At 37.6% G+C, this 25,568-nt stretch overlaps 1 protein-coding gene across 1 annotated transcript in view; it reads right to left on the minus strand.

Moving 5' to 3' along the window:
* Window positions 1–25,568, minus strand: part of vps50 (VPS50 EARP/GARPII complex subunit) — a 164,963-nt gene that overhangs the window by 38,732 nt on the left and 100,663 nt on the right. Inside the window, exons 14-20 of the mRNA XM_048557646.2 lie at window positions 22,083–22,174; window positions 20,010–20,104; window positions 19,807–19,905; window positions 17,302–17,392; window positions 13,421–13,594; window positions 11,912–12,030; window positions 5,446–5,552 (exon numbers count right to left, since the gene is read on the minus strand). Of these exons, the coding sequence (XP_048413603.2) occupies window positions 5,446–5,552; window positions 11,912–12,030; window positions 13,421–13,594; window positions 17,302–17,392; window positions 19,807–19,905; window positions 20,010–20,104; window positions 22,083–22,174 (777 nt within the window). The remainder of the gene's footprint in view (window positions 1–5,445; window positions 5,553–11,911; window positions 12,031–13,420; window positions 13,595–17,301; window positions 17,393–19,806; window positions 19,906–20,009; window positions 20,105–22,082; window positions 22,175–25,568) is intronic.

Here is a 25,568-nt window from a genome sequence, read left to right on the forward strand (position 1 = left end):
GTTTAAGTATTTGAAGATGGAGGCCAAGTACAAATGAATGGTAATTACTCAGTTCTTTAATGGGTCGATTGATTTCCTCCTGGTAAATACTAATACAAACATGTCGCTGACATATGGAATAGCAAGGCATTGTTTTATTTCGGCCAATGAGGTTCAGAGCATGCGTATCAAATATTAACTCAGCTCTTCTGTCAGATAGCTGCATGCCCTGACCTGTAAGAATTGTTTTGGCCTCAAGCCCTAACACAGGACAGGGACTTGCAGCAAAATTACGAGTATCTTCTTTAAAGCTATGTAATGAGACATGTTTATAAAACACAGGGACATAAATAATCCAGAGCACTGCTTGAAAAACAATGGTTAATTAATGTCCAGCCAATGGTTTGTGTTCAATAACTACTAAACAGTGCATTAATTCATCATTTATGTCTGTTATTTGTGCAACATTGCTGGCGTAAACATGACTGTTTCATTTGCTAATAAAACTGTTCAAGGTAATAATAAACTAAACACCACATGCATTTTTAAAATCAATGTTTAAACAATCGTATAAGTTTCTGTAACTTCAGTTTGGTTTTACAGTAACTACACACTAAATAATAACAATGATGAAATAATAGTTAGTTAAAGCTCATTTCACAACCATTAAGATAACAGAATGACTAATGGTACAGAGTAAAAACATAACTGTATCACTAATTGTCAATTAAATCCCAATAAAGAAACAATGTTTCTTTTCTGCTGAACGGGCAAAAGGGAAGGAGTCTGGACAACCTTAGGACAATTCTGACTGACATAAGCAGTGCACAGTTTCACACTGAATTGAATTTCAAAGATATCCAACATCAAAACAAAAATGTAGTGTGGTATCCTTGAAGTTTGATTACTATGAATGGAAATTTAACATTTACACATCCGTTCTGGAAAGAGTGATGTACAGATTAGGAAAGAAAATATTCCTAGATTGCAGCTGAATGAACAGAGAATTAAAACAAAGAAATTATCCTGATATAAGGATTCAAATACACCCATAACATGTCATTATGTTGGACTCCATTTTACTTCACAGCAAAATGACATATTTACTTTCATAGGAATCAAATTTCTGAGATTAAGCTTTGCATCAAAAGTAGGAAGTCTTTGCTACATGTACAGTGGCACCAACATCACATATTAATGATTCAAGCAGTGCTGCCATCAATCCTCCTTTCTACGTATTTTTTTTAAAAAATCAACCTGCAGACATTTTGAGGCAACCGCATGGTAAATGGGACTTGAACCTAGATCTTCTAGCTGAGAGGTAGGAACACCACCCACCACAACAGCACCTTTTTTCCATAGAGGAGAAGGCCTATTTCACCGAAACACTAATCATAAAAAGAGGCCATTTGTCCCATTGTAGCTGCAAAGTCATAGTGACAATCTCCCGCATTTTCCCCCATATCCTTGGACATGATTATCTGGATAGAAATAATCCATTGTCCTTTTGAATTTAGTTTTGCTTAACTATAGTAAAGGATGAACCACTGAGTACTAATGAGAAGTAAGTGACTGCAAGAGGTAAAGTTGCACACAATTAGCTGTTCAGAAGACAATGACCTTTCTCCTCTTTTCCACCACCCAGGACTACATGACATAATTTGATTGGATGGAGTTAATGCAGTCTCTCAACTTCCCAGAACAATTGCCTAACAACATATTTTATATTTGAGGGGTTGAAGTTTGCCCTCACCCATCACTTCGCTACCACAAAATTGTGAAATCTACAACTGCTCCTGACCCCAAAAGCTGCCAAGCTCCTACTCCAAGGCTGGTTTTCAAATTGCATAGCCTCAGGATGAAGATTTGGACAGATCCTCAAGAAACTGAACGTCTACTCAATATTTTCATTAACGTAATTTGCAACTGTTTTAACATTTATTTTTGGAAATTTTCCTTAAGTGGTGTCTTGAGTTCTTGACCTGCTGCACAATAGTTTCTTGCTTGTGCAGTTTTAACAACTTTAAATTTCAGAAGATTAGTTATCTTGAAATGACAAAATGAATCTCTTGCAGCATTAATAAGTTGAGATAACTGTTGTAGAGCTTCTGTGTTGAACAAAAAATTACTTTTAAAAATAACTGGTTGTGAGAAGCTTCATTGCTCACGATCTTGGGGCCAATTCTCAAAGTATTTGGGGGGAAAAGTACTACCTTGCTTATTGTGTTAAGACTAATACATTCTCGTCAGTAAAATGTGAGTGAGGGGGAATTGGTAGTTTAGATGCTAATTAACTACTTTTGACATTTCATCATTAATTGCAAATAAGTGATTTGCTAGTTTCATGTAAGAATTACTAAATTACTCCATTATTGTGTTGGAAGTTTCTAAAATCTTTGGAGAGGAGCATGCAAAAAGGAAAAATGATTTACGGAAAGAAACATGCTACTGCACAGGCCGTTAGGCAGCAAAAGTCTGAACAAAGGAGCTTTCACTTTAAATGAGGTTGAAATCAGTCAAAATGGCCCAACAAAGTGGGTACCATGGTATAATGAGCCAAGTAATGTTTATATTATGACACAAAGACAGCATTTTACAAGTGGAACAAAAAGAATTTGATCGTAACTGTTTTTTTATTTTGATTCTATCTTTTTGCAAAGATTACAAAAACAAACGTGCATGTAAGATTAAGATCCTACCCAGACAACAAGTGATGTTCTTCAGTTAACATCTTCATTGTACTTACTTGTACAAATAGATTAAAAGGCAATGCAGTAACTTCCACCATTCTGGTGAAGACACAACTGATATGACCAACTCAAGAAACTATCAGCAGCAAAGATGAATTAACAAGTTTTAAGACTACTGGTTGCTGGTGCTATTTACTCACTTATTGGTATCTTTTACCCAAGTGAAGAAACTCCAAGTTCAAATTCCATGACAGAACTTGACTTTAAAATCTAAAATGGCACCTTACAGGACACACTGTATTTTTAAGGCTGCTTTTTTTTGTGTATGAGCAACTGAGCAATGTGTATGTCTCAATCTTTGAAACAGAATAGATTTTCTGGTAATCCATCTTTCAATGAACAGAACAAAATAGATAAAATTGTTGTTCGCTATCCTCTGCTCTTTAGACTGGGGAGTGGAACAGTTGCTGTACAAAATAATCTCCTTAGAAGATAGTGAAAGCTGAGACTGTACATTATAGCCTGGACCAATAGTAATGAATCAGCATTGTGCCCAACACTATCAAATTTAATTTTGGATTGGTGAACAAGTTTGTCCATTCATAATGTTTATCTCCTCAAATAGGTTAGAAAATGTTGTGGAAGACTTAATTTACTCAGAGCACTGTGAACATTCAGAATTCTCTGGTTCAAAAAGTCTGCAGAAGTTCTCTCGTTGCTAGATTTCTAAGCATGAAGAGAATCTGAGGGTGTGGGGATAAGGATAGGACACTAGAGTTGGTATGAAAGTTAAACCATGGACTAACTCAATAGCGCAGCAGGCTAAGTGGCTGTACGAGTCTACTCATAGAACTTCAGTTTTTTTAAAATGTCAAACATCTGAATTACTATGAGAAAAGCAAAACAGAAGTAGGTCATTCAGCCCATCGAGTCTGCTTCACCATTCAACAAAATCATGGCTGATCTAATACTCCCCAAATCCACTTTCCTGTATTTTCCCTATAAGCCCCAACTCCCCTATAGATTAAAAGTCTGTTTTCGCCTTGAATAATACATAATGACGTCCACAGCCCTCTGCAGTAAAGAATTCCACAGACTCGCTATATTTTACAAAGTTCTTCCTCATCTGAGTCTAAAAAGGGTAACCCCTTATTCTGAGATTATGCTCACTGTCCTAGAGTCTTCCATAAGGGGAAACAACTTTTCCAGATCTACTATCATATTCTCTAAGAATCTTCTATGTTCAAATAAGGTTGTGTCTCATTTTTTCTAAATTCCAATGAATCCAGGCCCAATCTAATCAACCTGTCGTTATAAGACAGTCCCGCCATACCTGGGGAATCAGGCTTGTTGAAACTCCTCTGGCCCAGACTCCAATGCATTATATCTTTATTTGGATAAGGGGCCCAAAATTGTTCATAGTATTGCAGCTGTGTTGTAACTGGTGCGTTGTGTACTTTTGGCAAAACTTCCCTAGTGTTATACTCAAATACCTCCAAAATAAAAGCCAACATTCCATTTGCCTTCCCTACTGCCTGCTAAGCTTGGATGTTAGTTTTTCATGCATGAGGACTCCCAAAGCCCTCTGTCCTATTGCGTTCTGTGGTCTTTCTCCATTTAAATAATTTTCAGCTCTGTTATTCTTCCTGCCAAAGTGCAACCTCGTATGTTCCAACATTGTATCTATCTGCAACATATTTACCTACTTACTCGACCTGTTTATTTCTCTGTGTTATCAACGCCACTTGCCTTCCTACTTCTTTGTGGCATTCATTAACTTGGCTACTATACATTCAGTTTTGTCATCCAAGTCATTAATAAATATTGTAAATAATTATGGCCCGCAACACTGTGCCTGGTGGCATGCTACTAGTTATTGGTTGACACCCCAGAGTCTGAAAATTCACACTAGACTTGAAACATTTCTTTCTCATAGATGCTGTTAAACACTGAACGCCTCCAGCATTCTGTTTGCTTTAAATTTACAACATCTGCAGTATTTTGATCTCAAATCTATGACGTTCCTGATAATAAGTGACTAATTTTAATGTCTACATAGAATTCTGATGACGACTCAACTTTTAGATCTTAAGATCTTTAACATTTTCAACAACTGGATGTTCTTAAAAAAACACAGCACCATATCAGAATTCATTATAAATAAAGCATCACTCCAAAAGAAATACAAGAAATAAATATTAGCAGATCATGTTAGAAAAAGGAAACTCATAACATGCAAGTTCAGCTTCCAGTTCCACCAAATTATTTCACTCCTAATTCGATTAATAGCACCCATCATTGTGTTAATTGCTTGTTTTATTTAGGACAGCAAACCCTGAATATTAGATGACAATTTACAACCTGCACGATGAAAACAGCCATGGAGACTTCACAAAGGAAGGACAGGTCAAATTTGCAAGAGCGTTCAAGAGGTTTAATTAGCAAATCAAAGACTTGACCTACCAGCTAGGTGTTGAGAAAACTTTCAGAAACAGAAGAGGAAGGGCTAGACAAGGATTCAGATGCCCCAGATAATTCAGGCTCTGCCATAAACTGTGAGGTTGGATGGGCAAGTATAGAAAGAAAGGCACAGAAAATTAGAGAGAGGGCTGGACAGCACAAAAACCCATGGCTAAGGCAACTTGCCGAGGCAGGCTGGACTGAGTTGTGTAGAGTGTTGGACAAGTGTAAGGTGCTGTGGGGGCAGGACACCATTGTATGTCAATGACATTCATTACTAATACAATTACTCTTATCTCAAAGTTTTCATACTCACCAACAAGCCTTATCACATTCAGAGTAGTGTTTGTTAAAATGAGTGTATTGCCCTTGTTCAGATAGTAGTCCGACTTCTTCCTACCTTTCAGGGTTTCTTTGGAGATGCTAATTAAAAAGAGAAATCTAATTACCGTAGGTCTAATGAAAAATTTAGTGGAAAATCTGAGTGAATGAGCTAGCTGAAAAATCAGCTGTTAGATATTGTGGTAATTTCAGGCTGATGGTGTACATCAGTACTTAGTGATAATTGTCTCCTAATTGAGAGTTAATACAAAAAATTTAAATAAGCTTGATTAATAGATAAATATTATAATGCTGTTGCAAACAGTTATGTTAGAACGTCATTAAATTTTTGAAGGATTCTGTATAAAATTTTCAAGCATCACTTCAGATAGACAAGTGTTTACAAGTTAAGTTTAGAACAATATTCCAACATTAATGTTAGAAGTGGAGACCAGAGCCAAATTCCTTCCACATTATTGGCAGATTCTATCATTTGCAATTTTAGAAGTTGGTTTCCAGGTGTCATGCAGATTACGTTTGAAGAATCCTTTGAAAAGCAACGGAGCGTATTTGGTTGTAAATAAAACCGTACCATTCTAATCAGACATTAAGGCACAATTTTTCAGTCCTGTGGTGGGTAATTTGAATCAGAAAGTTTCCCAACTCACCACAGCTGAGCAATCTTTACTCATTGGGGTAGGGACTTAAAAGAATCAGGGTCACCTTCCCGAGGCGAAAATCAGAGGTGGCCACAGGGTCATTTGAGTGCCAAGAGAGGTAGTTTAAGAGGGTCATCTTGATCTTCTGGAATCTTGCCTTAGTTGTCTCATTGAATTTTAGACTTGCATCCCTTAATATTGACATTCTATCTTGCATATCTCGCACTTCCAAACCAGATGCCAAGTTACTGCTAATCCATGACCCCAACGACACTACCACATACCATCAGCAGACTTCAGGAATGTTGTTGAGATAGAATACAGTTCAAAATACCTTTGGTAGCCACTGCTATATGAAAATAAAACCAGCTTTCATGAAAGACCACTCAAAACATTTAAATCTCATCTACTTAATCAAACAAAACAATTTTTGATTCATAACAGAGAGCAAAACAATCAGGAGATGATGAGTGCATGTAAAAAAAGCAGCAAGTTAATCATGACGTCTTTAATCATCATACAGATTGAGATAGTCACATTGGCTGAGATAGTCACAAGAAGAAATTCATTGAGGATATAGGGGAGAGTTTCCTCCAACAATAAAGTTGTAGATCCAACCAGGAATCAGGCTATTTTGGATTTGCTGATGTGTAACGAGGCAGATTTATTAAATGATCTCATAGTAAAAGATCCCCCAGGAAAGAGTGGATCATAACATGGCAGAATTTAGCATTCAGCTTGAAAGGGAGTAAACAACAGTGCGAAGCTTAAATGAGGATCATTACTAAGGAATACGGGCAGAGCTATCTGGAGTGGATGAAAAAGAAGTTTAGCATCAAAGGACAGTTGCAGAAAAATGGCAGATATTTTTAAAACATTTCAAGGCTCAAAGAAAACATATCGCCTCATGAGAAAGAAGGAATCTAGGAAGAGGATAAGCTAACAATGGTTAACCAGGGAATTTAGGACAGTGTCAAATTGAAAGAAAAACATACATGGCAAAGGTGACTGGAATGGAGAGGTAGTGGGTATGTTAGTGTTTCGAAAAATAAATAGAAATATCTTGCACAAACCAAACTGTTTGTCAATAATCTTTGCATCTTTATTTAAGTTAGTTTGTTTTTTGTAATAACCAGGATATTTGTTGTTGACTGAAGAAAGCTATTCTCGTTACTGAAACCTAACTGGAAATTGAATTTGTCAGGAAGTGAGGAGGAGTGGGATTAGAAAAGAAGCTCACTTAGAGCAATCTATCCTAAAAATTCACAATTTCCACACTGCAGGTTGAGCTATGTGAGTGACAGCGAGAGCAAGAGCATGACCATGCAAATGAGATTAGTTTGAGTTCAGTATTGAGTTAAGACTTCTCTCATATGTGACATGTCCTATCCCATTTCTCTTCCACAGCCTGCAAAATAGTTTCTACCAGAAAAGGAGGGAAGAGACTTGTAATTTTGGGTTTGTCTACGATTTTGAAAGCTTCACAGATTCTTCATGACTCAGCAAAAATCTGGGCCTGACACTTAGATTTATTGTAAGAAAGATGGGCAAGTTTGGGTTGGGTGTGGGATTAAATCTCAGGGATCTGTTTCCAGACCAAATCTACCCAACTGAAGTTTTAATGAAGACTGGAAGCCAGACAGGCAACAAACCTGATCCACAGAAGATTTTACAACTTTTAATACAATAGCAAGATGGCAAACCTTAAGGTTTTAAAACAGAGACTAAAATGCTGCAGCACTGCGGAGAGAAAAACAGAGTTAACATTTCAAGTCCTGTGACACTTCTTCACCGGACTTAAAATGTAAACTTAGTTTTTCTCGCCGGAGATACTGCCAGATGTGCTGAGTTTCTCCAGCACTTTGTTTATGTTTGCTTCAGCTCTCCAGCATCCATAATTCTTCATTTTATTTTGTTTTAGCATTTTATAACAGCTTAGTGCAAGAAAAAGTCCCATACTTTAGAACTGTAAAGTCTAGAGGTAACAAAGGAATGATGGAGGGTTTCAGTAGCAGAGAAGCTCAGTCAGGGTAATGTTACTACAGTGATAATAGACAAACTGTACTGTAAGGAAGCAGATAGGTTTAATTTTTGGGTTGTAACTGACACAGAAGTTGGTCTGCTATATGGCTAAAATGCTAGAAGAGTATTAATAATCTGCAATAAAGGACAGCCCCTCACCTACACCTTTTATATCCAATCCCCAATAAAGAGGATAATTCTCTTTCACCCTTGCCTTTCTACGAGTATAATAATCAAGTAGGGCACATTTTAGCAGTGGATCCTTCTACAAGCAAAGAGATTGTTACTTTGGGACTTAGTGACACCATTGAGTCATTGAATTAAGGAAAGAGTGCCTGAACATTAGTCCTCAGATTACTGCTGCTGCAGAATGCTGCATTGTAAATGCAGGAGAGCCAGGGACATCAAGAGTTTGCAAATGAGAAACATCTTAAGAAAGAGAACCAATGAGTTTGGCTAATACAGGATTAGGAGAGGAGGTTAGGTAGATAGCAGAGGGGAATAGTGTTGAAAAAGCAGGAAATGTGTTTCATGCACAAGAGGAACTTGAAAAGTGCATGACAGGGCGTAGGAGAGAAATTCGATGAAGATAGGCGTTCAAGGCCAGGAAAAGGGGAGGATCTAAAGGAATTTTAACCTGATAGGTAAGGGAAGGGATGGAGGCAGCTCATCAGTTGGTTTTGGTACTTGTGACAGATCCATGAGCAACTTGCTCTTATTGTTAGGGGGAGACTGGACAGAAAGTTTAGAAAACTGTTTGCGCTATGGCCACCCAAGTGGACAGGGTTGTTAAGAAAGCATATGGTGTTTTGGCTTTCATTAACAGGGGGATTGAGTTTAAGAGTCGTGAGATCTTGTTGCAGCTCTATAAAGCTTTGGTTAGACCGCACTTGGAATACTGCGTCCAGTTCTGGTTGCCGTATTATAGGAAAGATGTGGATGCTTTGGAGAGGGTTCAGAGGTGGTTTACCAGGATGCTGCCTGGACTGGAGGGCTTATCTTATGAAGAGAGGTTGACTGAGCTCAGACTCTTTTCATTGGAGAAAAGGAGGAGGAGAGGGGACCTAATTGAGGTATACAAGATAATGAGAGGCATAGATAGAGTTGATAGCCAGAGACTATTTCCCAGGGCAGAAATGGCTAGCACGAGGGGTCATAGTTTTAAGCTGGTTGGTGGAAAGTATAGAGGGGATGTCAGAGGCGGGTTCTTTACACAGAGAGTTGAGAGAGCATGGAATGCGTTGCCAGCAGCAGTTGTGGAAGCAAGGTCATTGGGGTCATTTAAGAGACTGCTGGACATGCATATGGTCACAGAAATTTGAGGGTGCATACATGAAGATCAATGGTCGGCACAACATTGTGGGCCGAAGGGCCTGTTCTGTGCTGTACTGTTCTATGTTCTATGATATACCAAAGAAGCTAGGCATTACCTTTGCATTCCAGGATGATCCGGAAATCATGAGCAGCTTTCGCAAATATACGAGCAAGACCCAATAACACTAAATGGTCAAGCTGGATTTGGCAGTTGATGTTAAACCTCTTGTCTGTTTTTCAAATGAGTCCCTTGATATTTCAAAACTAGAAATGAGAACTATACTAGTACAAAGGCAAGGGTGAGAGAGAATTATTCTTTTTATTTGGGATTCAACATAAAAGGTACAGGTGAGAGGCCGACCTTTATCATAGATTATTAATTAACCCTGTTTCAACATAGCACTAAATCAAAAATACTTTGCCCCTAGCTGATTTCTCAGTTAAATGTACGCATGTTATTTGGACTTGGCGATTTGGTTTCCAGTGGTAAAAAAATTTGACTTGTTTCAGGCCTTCCTTGGTTGGTTTAAAACTCACCCCCCAAACCTGACCCAAGAGACCATCCAGCAGTTGACAAAGAAATCTCGTGATCCATATACAACACCGTTTTGTTGAAAAGCCAGTGACTGGTTCGTCCTAAAGCTTTTTACTTTGTAAACCACTGGTGTTCAAACCCCTTTTTGCTGAAATGCCCCTTTTTAAATGGATTAATGTCATGAACTCAAAAATTACTGTACCTCAATCATCATTGGCTGTCCCTCAATTCACAGACAACATTTCCTCAGGCTTGCAATTTTCTACCATGGGTCTTAGTGTGACTCAACAAGCCAATTCTTTATACTCATATCTTTGGCATGTGGCAGTGTTTTCTTCCTTGTCTGTCCTTCTTGGTCACCAGTCTGCCTCATCATTATGGTGGTTGGACCCTAAGCTTGATTCAGTTTTATTGAAGTTTTCACCATAGTAAATGTTCAGTAGCAAACTCCAATCATTAACGTCAATGCTGCTGCACTTCAAGAAGAGCTTCAGCAAGTTTTGGAAACACTTTTTATCTTCCTGTGGACTGCTGGCCATTTCAAAGTTGAGAAAACACAACGTGGAGGTGGGGATGCTTTTCAGCCATCGAAACATCACTGCTGTTTACTCTGCAGGAATTTTAATTGAATGCTTGTGGAACCAGTTTCATGAAAGACACTTGTGTTTGTTTGACTGTCCTCCCATTAAATTCAGAGAATGTGGCAAAATGCAGCATTGGCATGATGGGAAAATGGGTTCCTTCTGCGCCATAATGATTGTGAATTTCGATATTGCTTTTGTGTGTTACTAATACACAGTTTGGTCTCATTGCAGTATAGAAGAGTGGTGCTGACAACTGGTCTGTACACTCCGTCACCTGCTGTGTCTCAAAGATCACCATTGTCTAACATGCAACGGCATCATTTGTACAATGCTGAGTTGGTGCACCTGATCCGGCGACTCTAAGTCAATGGTTGTCTTTTGATAGAGACAACTGCCCAGGTATGAACAGTGCTTGACAAGTTCCACATTTCCCCCCTTCAAGTATGGGAAGTTGAACTTTGGCTGATAAGGCTCCTTGACAACACAAACTTATGAAAACTCTGCTTGCAAAGAGTGCTTTACTAATGCTTGTAAGAAAACAGGTATTTCTTTATAAATATCAGTCAGCAGGCTACACTGGCTCCTCACTGCATTCTGTCTATTCATCATAACAGCATAATTGAGAGAACAGGAGGCTGCGGAGTGAACACAAGAGGTGCAAAGAGATAATAAAAAGCAAGAGGGAAGCACTGCACTCTTCTAGTTGCTGTTCACTCATTTAACCTTGAAAATGGCACTTTGAACTGTTGTTCATCTTTCCAATCATCAGTAGGCCCTGTATTATAGGCCTTATGGAAGGTCCCTCCAGGCCTCAGTTTGACAGCCACCAGTATAGACAGCTGACTATGAACTATATTCCCCAAATATTAATTTTGACTTAATCCATTACAAAATAATTTTGTAACTCCATAAGTATTTCTACTGTGAGAATCTTTTCGGATTTTACTCTGTGTTATATCCTACATCTAACTAAACCTGTCTTAACAAAATGACCTAACTGTGTGGATATAGAGAATATAGCGGTAAGTGCACGTGATCTCCCGTATAAATAAGGGGAATTGCGAGATCATGTCTTCTTATCTGACTGACAGCATGCATGGTGCACTGCCTATGCTTACCAGGTCATGTTAACAGATTAACCTAGTTATTTTGCCACCAGCATTTGACGCAAATATCTGAATTGTAACAACACCTATAAAAGAAGTGCAAGTGCAATAATGTAAATAATACAAACATTGAGTATGTTGGCAAACAACAGAAAAACATTTTCTAGTTCTTAGGTAAGGCTTGTGTGTGAAATTAACAATACCTATGCAACATGCAATTACGACATTTTCAGCATACTACCTTTTCACAGGAACGTCACCAGTCTGCTCGTCCACATAGTCTCTTTTAAGCTCTTCCGGAACATCACTGTCGCTATCGTAGTCTTGATAAACACTTTTCTCCAACTCATCAGATTCATACTGTCGAAAGAAATGATTCTCAGTTCAATTACTTAGAACTAAGAATTCAGCTAACAAACTAACAAGAATGTGCTGGTTAAATTAAAATTGCACATGCTGTACTTGAAAACTTTGAGGTGCATGAGATTTGAGCATTTCAAGACTGCCTTTTCAATCTAGGATAAACTGAAGGGCATCACATGACAAGTTCTGAAGATTTCTTGGCAGTAAGCTTCGATGACTCGATTGTTAGAATTAAAGATAGCTCAGATATTCCTGGGAAGAAAGCTGTAGTGGGCTTATACATGGAGATGATGGCAACAGCTTGAGTGCTAAATTCATACACTGTGAAGTCACAGGAAAATGTTGCAAATCTAAGACTGTAAATAGTTGTGCTTTAAACTGTTGTGTATTTGAAAGAAACTTGGGCTCTGAAGGTTAACTATTTGGCATTTCTACCTTGATAGAAGGCCTGTCTGATACAAATTTCCACAGAGATGGGCTTCGAACAAGTAGGATCTGTTTTTTTCTCCCCCCTGAAAATACTCAGACAAGATTAGTCTCCCAGAATCTGGGAGGCAAGAGCATCTATCAGCAGCAAGACATTGTGGTTTATAACGCATTACTGTGAATTAGAGCTCATGCTTGGATTGAAATCACAAAAATTCATGAGGAGTTAAAACAAGGCAGGATGATTTGCCTGGTCTGTACTGGAGGAAAAATCTAAAAAAGTGAAATACAGTTACGATCAAAAATTCAGAGGATCAAAAAGTAATAGAATAGAGATAACTCTGGAGCTGAAGTCACCTTGGACTGATTCTAGGAGAACTAAACGTTAACTTAAAAAGGAGAGTGTGAAGTATGCACAATGTGCTTCCAGTTGTACTGAAAAGACATGTGGAATGTTCTGTTATATGATTTAAATTTTATGTCGCTTCCAGAGATATTTAGTCAGTAGTGCTTTTTGTATGTTGCTACTATAAAAGCCTTAAAAAGGTAACATCTTGTCTAGTCACCTTTTCAGCTATTAACCACATGTTCAAATTTATTTTTCTGTTTTGAATATTATTGTTCCTTACAGAGATAGTAATGGAATCATTGTTATCCATGCAAGAGAAGGAAATGAAGCTAACTAAAATTCAAACAATGTTTCAATAGCTGTAGCTTAAATTTACCATTAGTTCAGCTGTGGGAACTGTGTTCAGCTCTAGACTGATTCATCAGATGAAAATACTCTCCTCGAAACAGGACAAGAATGGATTTGGTGATTCTGAGCATTGGCCACCCCAGTGCTGGGAACAAAATTGCTTGCATTCAATCACCAACGTGATCTTACCAAATAAACTGAAAACACTAATTATGTTCGAAATTGAAAATAAACCTTTACAGCAGCAAATGGACATGGTCATACCCCATTAGCAGCAAGAACATCTTCCGATTCATCATCTTTGATGTCTGCCTGGTGTTCAAATGGATTTCCACCATTTTGATACTGGTCAAATAGAGGTCCCGTTGTTGCTGATGTTGTATATTGCTTGCTGGGTGACATAGAAGGGGAACGTGACTGCCGCATAAATTTAAACTCCTACAAGCAATAGATTTGTATTAAAATCATTCAAATGAATAGGATTTAGGACTAATGATAGCAAAAGCACTGCATTTCAATCAAAGCAAATAGGTCAGGATACAATTCTACAGAGTGTATGATGAATGAAGCAAAACTTAGTAACTTGTTGCGCTGGTAGCCACATGAATTGCTTATGGAATATCTATTACACTCAGTACAGCACAGTCCTGAGCTGTTAATCTGTTATTTTCTTGACTTTGAAGCTCTGTGCTCTTAGATATTCCTCAAAAAAGGGCAATATCCCACTGCTCGATGACGTAGCATTTTAAAGCAGTCAAGACAATTATAATCAATGTGGATTACTGTATATTCGGAATCATCCACAAACCCAATGAATGACTGCAACTCACCTATACTGAAACAAGTTAATGCTAGCATTGTATTTGTGCAACTAAACAAGCAAGCAGATAACTATGGACCGAATTATATGCAGTAGGAGGCCAGCATCTTTGAAATGATTACAAATCGCTTTTTCACAAAAGTTATGGAAAACTCTGATCCTGTTTCTGCCTAGCTTATCAAGATGAGAGAACACTGATCATTACATAATGCTGTTTCACATCAGACTCTCCATGATGAAAAGTGAAAAATAATCAATACAGGTTTTCAGGTAATCCGAAGTACGTATCAACAATTAGACAATGAATGTACAGCTAGAGGATGTGAACTTGTTATATGACTGGACAAGGTAATCATGTGCATTAGTTTCAATGTGATTGGATAATATAGTCATGAGCGCTAAATTCAAATGCACACTACATGCACCTGGTGAGACAGAGGCGTGAATGAACAAATGTGGAACCTTTTGGATGGGAGCAATTTGTAAAATAGTTCATTGGAAGCTTGTTATCTGTAAAGTAGAAAAACTTGGTTCAATATATTGAACAGTACTGCATTTTCTGGATACGAACACCTCCAACGCACCTACGAATAAATTTTAAACAAAGGAACCGATGTCTCATCTGGTCTAAGAGGAATTAAGTATTAACAATCACAATTTCACTGGGATGAAGAGAGTACAACCATAATTGATATTTTAGAAAGACAGGCTTTCAAATAAAGAAGCAGCAGTGAATATACAAGTTATGTATTTTTAAATGCACTATCCAGGAATTCCTGGATAAAAGCACAAGAGCAAGAATAAACTCATAGAACAATAGAAGATTGAACATCATAAGAGTGCCCCCTCAAAGTCTGTTTATGGACAGGAAGATTGTTTGCCAAGTACACTGTTAATCAAGAATAAACACCGAGATAATGATTGTAATGTATTTTAAAACCATAACTACATCTAAACAAAAAGTTGCATGAATTTTCAGTGGTACAACAGTAGGACTATTTTCCAACTGAGGAGGAGGGAATCTTCAGGATAAGTGTAATTATTAATGAAGATGAAATCAATATTGAAGACAGTCAAAAGGAATAAAGCTTAGAGATCAAGTGGGCTGTAGACAACGAGGATCTTTGAACTAAGATCTAAATAGGCAGCAACAAAGGGCTTACATTACAATATGAATCACAAAACTTCACACCAAACACAAAGCTAGGAGCCAATCATAAATGAAATGTGGTGAAATAAATTAAAATTATGGAGTAATGTTCTGCCTTTACAGAGGAGACAGTTTCAGTCCAATCCAGGTAAAATTTCATAAGGAGAAGGGCAGCACACAATTAAATGCCGAGTTCCCCGAATTACGAATGTGTGTACACATGAGGCAGATGACAGATGTCAAATGCTAATATAATTGAAAACAGTCTTCATATCAAATGTTCAGGGACAAGTGGAAAACAAACCAGAGAAGCAAATAAAATTTTAGAAGAGACTTGTTAAGAGAAAACAGAACTCGAAGGTTTTATTGAGTCTGACAAACAGTAAAAAGTTAGTAAAAGGATAGATGGGACAACTGAAGGACATGAAGGAAATTGATAAAGGGAGAAAACAAGATACTAAATGGAGTCTTTAACATAGAAGATGACGTTTGCCAAGTTATAGTGAAGGAAGAGATAGTTGAAAGACTGCATGAGCTAAATATTGATATGAAGACAGTATTAGATAGGCTTGCTGCACCTAAAATTAATAAATCACCAGAGGTGATGCATCCAAGGATGATGAAGAATGTGATATTGAAAACTGCAGAGACACTTGGCATAATCTACCGACCTTCTTTTCATAAGGGACTGGTGCCATGAGACTGGAGATTTGAAAATGTTACCCCTTTGTCTTAAAAAGGGCACCAGAATTCTTATGAATACAGCTGACAGCAATACTGGACATGTCAGATCCCAGGGTAAAACCTGATTTGATGACGGTGGGTTTTTTTTTGCACCTTGATTACTGTGGTGGTCAATCATTGAACATTTTCGCACAAGACTACCAATACACTGTTAATAAAAGAACATTACGCAATAGGAAAAAAACTATACATGGACAAGTCAGAAAGGTTTCATCATAAATAGAAAAAACAAAGATTGAACCTTTTACCTCGTAAGATCCTTCACTGACATTAACCCCAGTTAAGTGTCACTCCTTCCAACCCTCTAATTTCTTGCTCAACAAGGCTGTAGGTGTCATCTTTAGGCAACTTTCTGCACATTTGCCAGATGATTAATTGAGACACAGGCAAATTCATTGCATTTTTCTGACGTGGACTATTTGGAGGCTGCTAAACCAGTTCATCTGATTCTATGGTTCTTTCTTCTAATCCGAACCTAGTTTTGACCTCTGGTCTCTATCTGTAAATTGTAAATGCTCAACTTCATAAAACTTCAGCAATTACTTCACCAGATGGCTTGCCAAGTCATTCAGCTTGAGTCATGTGACTTATAAGAAAGGCTATTTTGACCCAATGGTAAAAGCAATGAGTTTCTGACCCTTAAGAAGCCACCTTTACAGAACTAAGGACTTAAACCCAAAAACCTATCTACCGTTAGTTTAGAACCCAAGCTTCAAAATAAAAAATCACGTATTATATGCTTTTTATCACAGGGTATGCCTAGCAATTACTGACCAATTAGTTTAATAGCAGCAGCTGGAAAACATTCAGAAACTATAATTAAGGACAAACAATTTGCTTGGACGTAGGAAATCCAGCATGAATTTGTTAAGGGTAAATTTATTCAACTTGCTTGATTCAGTGTTTTTTGACAATGCAATGGAAAGGCTTGATGTGAGTGATGCAGTTGATATAATGTACAAGGATTTCCAAAAGATATTCAATAAATTGTCAGATGACATGCTTGTCAGCCAAAGTAGAACCTATGGAACCAAAGGAGATTTACAATATGGAGACAAATTTGCCAAGTTACAGGAAACAAGAGAATTGCAGTCATTTTAATTTTTTTTTAAATGAAAGCGGTGAGTTTCTCAGGGATTGATGTCAGCAGTAGTATGCAGTGGTACATAGTGGCATACAGAGACCAAGACTTGTGAGGGAGAGACAAATGTGGTGATGCGAGCAATGGAGATGCGACTACCAGAAAGAGGAAAGATTAAGACCAGAGGATTCAGTGGCAAAATAAAATCAAAACAAGACAAGACGAGTAGGTGACTGATAGGAGACAGAGATCAGCAATTAAATGGGAAATAAAATGGCAGAAGCTGAAAGAAGAATTCCTTTGAGGATTTAACAAAGTTTGACAAACTCCATTTCTAATCGATCACTTACGTGCAATTGCAAAATACTGAAGTTGGATTTCACAGGACATAGTTCCCAAGTTTCATTTTCTAAAAACATTCGTAGCTCTTCAAGGCGTATTCTACAAAAAGAAGTTAACTGTAAATCCTCCGTGTCTGTGAAATTACAAATTCTGAATTTGCCAATCTGCACCAAAAACACTCAAAAATAAACATCCATGGACATAAATTGTGCATCCATGATTTTTAATGGTTTTTCATCATTTATAGGGAGACTCAGGAACAGAACTCTCGCATGTACAGAGGAATGAATGTAATCCTTTAATTATAACAGTTCTATTTCATACAAAAAAACGGTTTAGAATGGTAAACACACTCTGGTTTATAAATTTCTCTCCTCCTTCTTTCCACGTAGCAATGTTAGTTTTAGAAAACTTTAAAGCAGTTTTGAAAGTAAACTTCATAGCAGCTTCAACTTTTCCCTTCACAAAATTATCATGCTTCATCACTTTAAAATTCACCAGCATTTACATTTCAAAACTGTACAAAATCATATCTGCATTCACAGAATGGGAACAATTAGGAACACAGTACAAAGTGCCTTTTTTTGGACCAAGCCCAAATGGAAGTTAAGGCCTGGACGTATCTTCACATTGGCACTCAAACATGAGCAACTATGGCACTAACGTGTTCAAAACATTCTAACCTTTTGAACACAAACAGGTTGTGCATGCCTTTTCATTATTTTAAATTTATCCACAGTCTTAGGTGAATAAGTTTCCACCCACAACACTGTCCACAATCAACTCCTAAATTCAAGAATCCCTAAAATGTATTTGGGAGCCTGCCAAACATTGGTAGCTAGATTTTCAAGTGCAGCAAGAAACACATTTTTTCCCCTCCTCAAGTTGAAGTGAAACGTTTTTGAGTCTTTGTTAAAGCAGAGGTGACCTACTTATGTGCTCTGTATTTTTTAAATGCATTTTTGTAGCAAAATTGAAAGCTCCCCAACACGGATTGCCTGATTTCCTGCTGGAGCTTCTGGCACTAATGATCACACATTTTGGGTACAGGGACAATTCAGGACTCAAAAACAGAATCACAATCTAAAAGATGGGTCCATGGAAAAAAGCCAGAAGATTTTTTAAAAGTGAAGAGCCGAGAATTTTGCTTGAACAGCATGAAATAATTCTATGGATGGTAGATACTATGATTTTGATGTAGATGTACTTCATGCTAATTTACAAGTCTGTTGTTTGAGTGGTTTCGTACTGCTATGGTTGTAGTACAAGAAGCAACCTGATGGTCACGCAGTCCATCTTGGAGGGTGCTAGTTTGACAAGTAATGGGCAGTTTAAATATTACAAAAAAGCAAAGAACTGGGGATGCTAGAAACCTGAAACAAAAATAGAAATTGCTGGAAAACCTCAGCAGGTCCTACAACAATCTGTGAAGAGAAAACAAAGTTAACTTTTCGGGTTCGGTGCCTCATCCCCTCAACTGATGGTAGCTGGATCTGAAACTTTAACTCTCTCTTCACAGATGGTGCTCGACCTGCTGAAATTTTCCCGCAATTTCTGTTTTTGTTTAAGTATTACATTTATTTCTGGGTATCTGACATCAATAAGAATACATTAGCTTGGAGAAGGAGTAGAACAAATTCATCAGAACAACTGTCAAGTCTAAAAGCATTAAATTAAGGACACATCACACAAACTAGTCAGATATCTCTTAAACTAGTTAAGGGAGTGATATAATTCACGTGTTTGAAACAATTAACCAAACTGATAGACTAGACAGAGTAACAATTGCCTCCAGGAGAGAATAACCTTAAAATTAAAACTAAGCCATTCAAAGATGATGTTAACAAGTAGTACTTTGCCCAAGTTAGTGAAAATCCCGCTTTTGTAAATAAAAACCTATGAAAGGCGAGATGAATTAAAAATTATAAAACTTTTCTGAAGTGATACAGAACCAAAGAGAGGAGGTAAGTAAATAGATCACCGTTTTATGGCTATTTTGCTGCAGACTGATCTCTGGGCAGAAGGTCCAGGTTCAAGTCCCGCCTGCCCTAGATGTCTGAACAGGTTGATTAATAATAATTATAGACCACCCATCATCGAGAAGATTAACAGACAGGCATCAGGCTTTGATGGGCAAACTTTTCTTGTGTATTCTTCATAGGTGAAGAAACATAGACAAGGGAGGTAGTATGAAAACTTACAGCATGCAAGCAGAAATAGTGTTGGCACAAAGATGAGAATGTATTTTAACTCAGGCAGGTGAGAGACCTGCTCTGTAGTAAAGAAACATTTCTTCCAGGTCGGTGGGGGTGGGGGTGCACTCTGGAATGACTTCAATAGCTGCCCTGAGGATTGAACTCCCAGGATTTTGACCTAACACCACATTTCAAGTAAAGCCAACATAGTAAAGGGCAATTAGGGTGAGGAAATTAAAGCTGGCCTAGCCAGCAACACCCACATTCACATTCAAGACCAAAGTAGAAAGCATTCTTATAGAAGTAAATAACCTTTACCTGTGATAGCTTTTAAAATAATTCACACTTTGTTTTCGAATAGACTCCTGCAGCACCTCTGACTTACTGCCACAAAATTCTTCACCAACTTGCATCAATCTGGTTTGCAAACAAATAACAGCGAGATTTTAAATGAATTTAGTACAAACCAATACACGGCATCAAAAAACAAGTGCTGGTTCCGTACAAGTATTGTCCAATACCTGCTAATAATGTCCAGTACAAAAATAAAATCGTCATACTTGAAACTGGATAAATCTGTTCCAAGCAAATATGTTTTTGCTTTTAATTGAACATCCTAGAGAACAAGAATACGATAATCAAAATCAGTACAAGAACTCAAAATTAAAATCATTAAGTGCATAATTTAACAAGTTAAAGTCAAAGTAGTAAAGCAAAATTAAATTTTATTGCTTGTACAAAGACTTGTAGATTTTGGGATGTTATTGGTCATATTCATGACAATATTAGACAGACACACCAATTTCCCAAATCCCATAGCTAAATCAAAAATGAACTGCATCGAATGAACATTACACTTCTATTCAAATCCATGCAATTGGTTCAGCACTTCATTTTTAGCTTTCAGTTACGACCAAGATCCATTTGTAGATCAAGAATTTGTTTCTCTCAGCTTGAAATATATTCAAGTTTCAGCATCCATTGCTATATTGAAAAGCGAATCCATCTTGTGAATGACCCTAAAATAAGAAATTTCTCATCTTTGCCTGAGATAGGTAATTCCTTATTCTGAAATTATGCTCTTTATTTCTAGATTTCCCCCAAGGGGAAAAACCATTTTAGTGCAAACCCTGTCAATTTTGCTCAGAATTTTATCTGTTGAAAAAAGTCATCTCTCAATGTTCGAAACCTCAATGAGCGTTGGCTTAATCGGCACTCTTCCCCATTATGCCCGAAGTCAATTTTACAAACCTTCAAAGCAAGCATACCATTCTTTAAAAGGAGGAGACAAAAACTGTATGTAGTACTCTAAGTGTGGTCTCACACATGCTCTGCACAGTATAATCAAAGTTTCTACTTCAATATTACCATCCCCTTGTGATAAAGGTCAACATTGCATTTGCCTTCCTGATTACTTGCTCCGCCAGCATATTAATTTGTTAGCCATAAATGACAACACCCAGATCCCTTTTACTGTACCTTTGTGGTCTCACTCTATTTAAATAATAATTTGGTTTCCTCATCATCTTATCCTCATGGACAATCTAAAATTTTGTCACATGATATTCCATCTGCCAACTTCTGCCCAGATTTCAACTGATCCTCTTCACAACTGGCCTTCTCACCAATCTATAGATCGTCATCAAATTAGTCTACGATACACGCTGCACTTCCAAATTCCTGATTTAGATCAGAAATAGTTAAAACCCCAGCAATGATTCCAGTGATATTCCACTAGTCATAATTTGCCAACTTGAAAATGATCCATTAATTGTAACTCTATTTCCAGTCAGCCAATTCCCTACACATGTTCATATACTAACCACAGCTCTTAAAATAGTAACGTAGTGGAGATACTTATTCAAAATTAGAGCAGTGATAAATATTAGCTCAGTTTCATTCTCTCCAAATGGTGTCAGAGCTGCTAAATTTCTCCTGCACCTTTTTTTCTAAAATTTCAGATGTTCAGCATGTTGCTTTTCAGATGCCAAGAGCTCTTGTCTTATATGGCACCTTACTGCCTTTTGTAAATTCACATACACTAGAACTAACAGTTCGGCTTTATCTACACTGCTCATTACATTCTCAAAGAACTAATAAATTTGTCAAACACAATTTTTTCCTGTTGTGCTGACTTCTGCATGTGCCTCTCACATGCATAGATGTGCAGTAACAGAGGCTCACTTGCACATTCTAGATCCAGTCATCTCAAATGACCATTTTTAACTATACAGCACAGTACAGAATCATGTTTAAGTTGAAATGGAGAACTACCAGCATCTCAGATGTTTGTAGATTAAGATCCAAATACAATCGAGATTATCTCGAAAAAAGCGCATTTACTTGCCGTATTTGGTAACGTTAAAGCTCTACTTTGCAATCTCACATTCAAGCTCTACACAAAAATTAATTTACAGAAATTATGTAGCAAAAAAGTGCTGAAGATTTCAAACCCACAAGACTTTGTGATGGAATGAACAGGAATCCTTTAATGAAGAACTGCAGTTCTAAAACAGCAAAATTCCTAGAGATATAAAATAGAAAATACCTGGTAGATTGAAAAATAAAGATCTTTCAACAAATGAGGAACAAACCTGCCAGATACGGGAAAGGCCATGTTCCAATTTCTTTTTCACATAACTTCGATTAAAGTTGGCATCGTCAGTGGAAATGTCAGTACGGCCATCTGAATAAATAAAAATTTCTGCTAAATTCAATTTTTTTTCTTATATTAGGTATACAGATCTTAATTCATTTCATTCTTTTCAATGCATATGGCTGCTGTCATTTGGCTTTTATTTCAACCAACCACCAACTTTGTCAGAGTTAGGCTTTTTTTCCTGTATTTACAGCACATGCCAGATTTTCGTCATGTTGTGAAACCATCCATTGTATCAACATCTTATCAAAGCTGCTAAGTAACTAAATGGATGGGAAATAAATGGTATAAGATTAAAGAATTATAATTCATGCAAGATACATATGTATCTAAGGATTAACATGAGATTTTAAAAGTCACATTTGATTCCAAAGGTAAGCAGCCTAATAAGTAATTCCATACTTCAGGCTGAACTTGGTGTACGATTAAAAAACATGTTATACTGCTCGAAGAGAGGAACTGAAAAGGTATATAACTTTAATACAAAGGTTATCTCAATTGACTTCTGTATCTTTGTTAAAGCATGGGGAAAGAAAAAAAAAAGGATTATTTGTGATGGCAGCCACCAGCAGTGACTCTGGTGGAAATGGAAATGTGCTATAGACCAAACTAAGTGGTTCCACTTCCATGAATGGGAGAATATTGCTCTTGCTCGATCACCACTTGTATGGGTGCATCATGACTTCAAGGAATGCCGTAGTTGAAACAAAAGACAGTAAATGCTATTTTGCCAACATTATACACATGCCAAGATCAAAAACTAATGTATCCCAAAATGTTCTGGGAAATTAGACAGGAAATTACAAGACTCCTTGCATAAATATCTACATCATTTGTAACTACAGGTGAGGAGCCTGATGACTGGGGGTTGGCTAATGTTGTACCTTTGTTTAAGAAAGGCTGTAAGGAGAAACCTGGGGAGCTACAGCCCTGTGAATCTGACTTCGGTTATGGATAAATTGTTAGAGGCGATTATAGAAGATAGGATTTATGGACATTTAGAGAGGCAAAAATTGATGTGGGATAGTCAGCATGTGTGAGGAAAATCTTGTCTCACAAACCTGATTGGGATTTTTGAGGAAGTTACCAAAAAGCTTGATGGCAGAGCAGTAGATGCAGTTTATTTGGATTACAGTAAAGACTTTGACAGGGTTCCGCATGGGCAACTAATTAGTAAAGTTAGGTCGGATGGGATTCAAGGTGAGCTTGTCAATTGGATACATAATTGGCTTGATGGCAGGTGACAGAGAGAAACAGTAGAGGGTTGTTTTACGGACTGGAGGCTTATAACCAGTGGTGTTCCACAGTGATCAGGCTGGTCCTATTTTGTCATTTATAGGAATGATTTGGATGAAAAATACAGACAGCATGGTGAGTAAGTTTGCAGATGGCACTAAAATTGGGGGTATAGTCAACAGTGAAGATGATTTTCTAAGATTGCAAAGGAGTCTTGATCAAATGGGTCAATGGGCTGGAAAATGGCAGATGAAGTTTAATGCGAGGTATTGCATTTTGGTACAAGGATCAGGCTTATACAATCAATGGTAAGGCCTTGGGTAGTGTTGTAGAACAGGCGGACCAAGGGGTACAAGTACATAGTTCTTGACAGTTTGTGTCACAAAGACAGGATGGGTAAGAAGGCATTTGGTGTGCTCGCCTTCATTGCTCAGTCATCTGAGTATAGGAGTTGGGATGTAATGCTAAGGTTGCACAGGATATTGATGAGGCCTCTTCTGGAATACAGTGTCCAGTTCTGGTTGCCCAGTTATAGGAAGAATATTATCAAGCTGGAGAGGATTCAGAAGAGATTTAGTATGATGTTACCATGTATGTAAAGTTTGCATTATAAAGAAAGGCTGGATAGGCTGGGACCTTTCTCTCAGGAGTGCAGGAGGTTGAGAGATGACCTGAAAGAAGTCTATAAAATAATGAAAGGTGTAGGTAGAATTAATGTTAGTTGTCTTTCCCTAGGATGGGGGGTTTCAAGACTAGGCACATTTTTAAAGGTGAGTGGAGAGAGATTTAAAAAAGACACGAGGGATTTTTTGTTTTTGTACAGACATGGTTCACGTGTGGAATGAACATCCTGAGAAAGTGGTGGATGCAGGTACAATTACAACATTTAAAAGGCATTTGCATAAGTATACTAATAGGAAAAAAGTTTGAAGGGATATGGGTCAGGGCTAGGCAGGTGGGACCAGTTTAGTTTGGGGTTATGTTCAGCATGGGCTTGTTGGACCAAAAGGTCTGTGTCTGCGCTCTATGACTTGGATGTTACTCCCTAAATCATGTGTTCACCCTGTCCTCTTTTTCCCTTTTCACCTCAATACTTTCCAACTTTATTAGCATGTCGGTTATTGCTCAGTCTTCATTCTACTGAAGACTTAAAAAATTTAAATGCCTCATTTTCCCTTTGCAGAAACTTTTAATAGCTTGTTTTACTTGTTTTTCATTTTGCTTATTCACAAAACTCTGCAAAAATTCCGTCACTGGACATGAGCGTGTTTGCCAACATTAGCAACACTGGATACATGTATTGTTGTGCAATTTAATCTTAGAATTCAGAGTTGACAGTATTTACAACCGAGGTAAGCTGACAGTCCAACAGAGCATATGTAATTCAGGTTTCTTCCCACATGATTAGGAAAGATAAAGACCCGACCTGACACTGAATGAAGTGCGCCTGAAAGTACTTGGCGAATGACAATGTTGAAATGGATCATGGAACAATGGTTTTGAAGATGAGTACAGTCAAGACTGACCTTTGTCAATATAATTTACATAGTGCTATACTTGCAATTTAGAGCTACAGCTTACATTTGTCCTAACACAATTAGGTCTGTTCCCTCTATATAAAAAAGAACTTATTTTTATATGATGACCTTGATTACCTCAGTTTCTCCAAAACTAATTTCTCATGCAGTTACCTGGCTATGGAGGGTCACCACTTTTGCAATGTTGGAAACAAACCTACAAACTAATGTGGATTAAAATTGCACCAAACAACAATGATAATGTGCAGTCAGATAACTGCCTGGAGTTCCCAATTGGTAGAATCATTTCTGCAACATCAACCAGAGTTGCATGTCAGGACTATTTAGAAACCCTGAGGTAGAAACTGAGGAAACCGACCAGGAAATTAAAATTTATGATGGCCAATTCCCTTGTATTTGAAAAATGCCAAGACAGACCCTCAAATTCGTGAATTTCCAAGGGTTTTGACTCACTTACTTACATGATATCCAACTCCCTCACCGACCCATCTGCCACCCTGTCCGCCTCAATTACCTTGCATACATGCCTTTCTTTAGTAGTTGCAAAAGTGGTTTTGAGGCCTATAAAAAAAATTGATTCCTAAAATACAGCAGCCAGTGCCATAAAAATACAGCATGTCTTGGCAGCGCTGCTCTGGCGCAGAGTA

The sequence above is a fragment of the Stegostoma tigrinum genome, chromosome 2 (assembly GCF_030684315.1).
Source record: "Stegostoma tigrinum isolate sSteTig4 chromosome 2, sSteTig4.hap1, whole genome shotgun sequence".
NCBI lineage: Eukaryota > Metazoa > Chordata > Chondrichthyes > Orectolobiformes > Stegostomatidae > Stegostoma > Stegostoma tigrinum.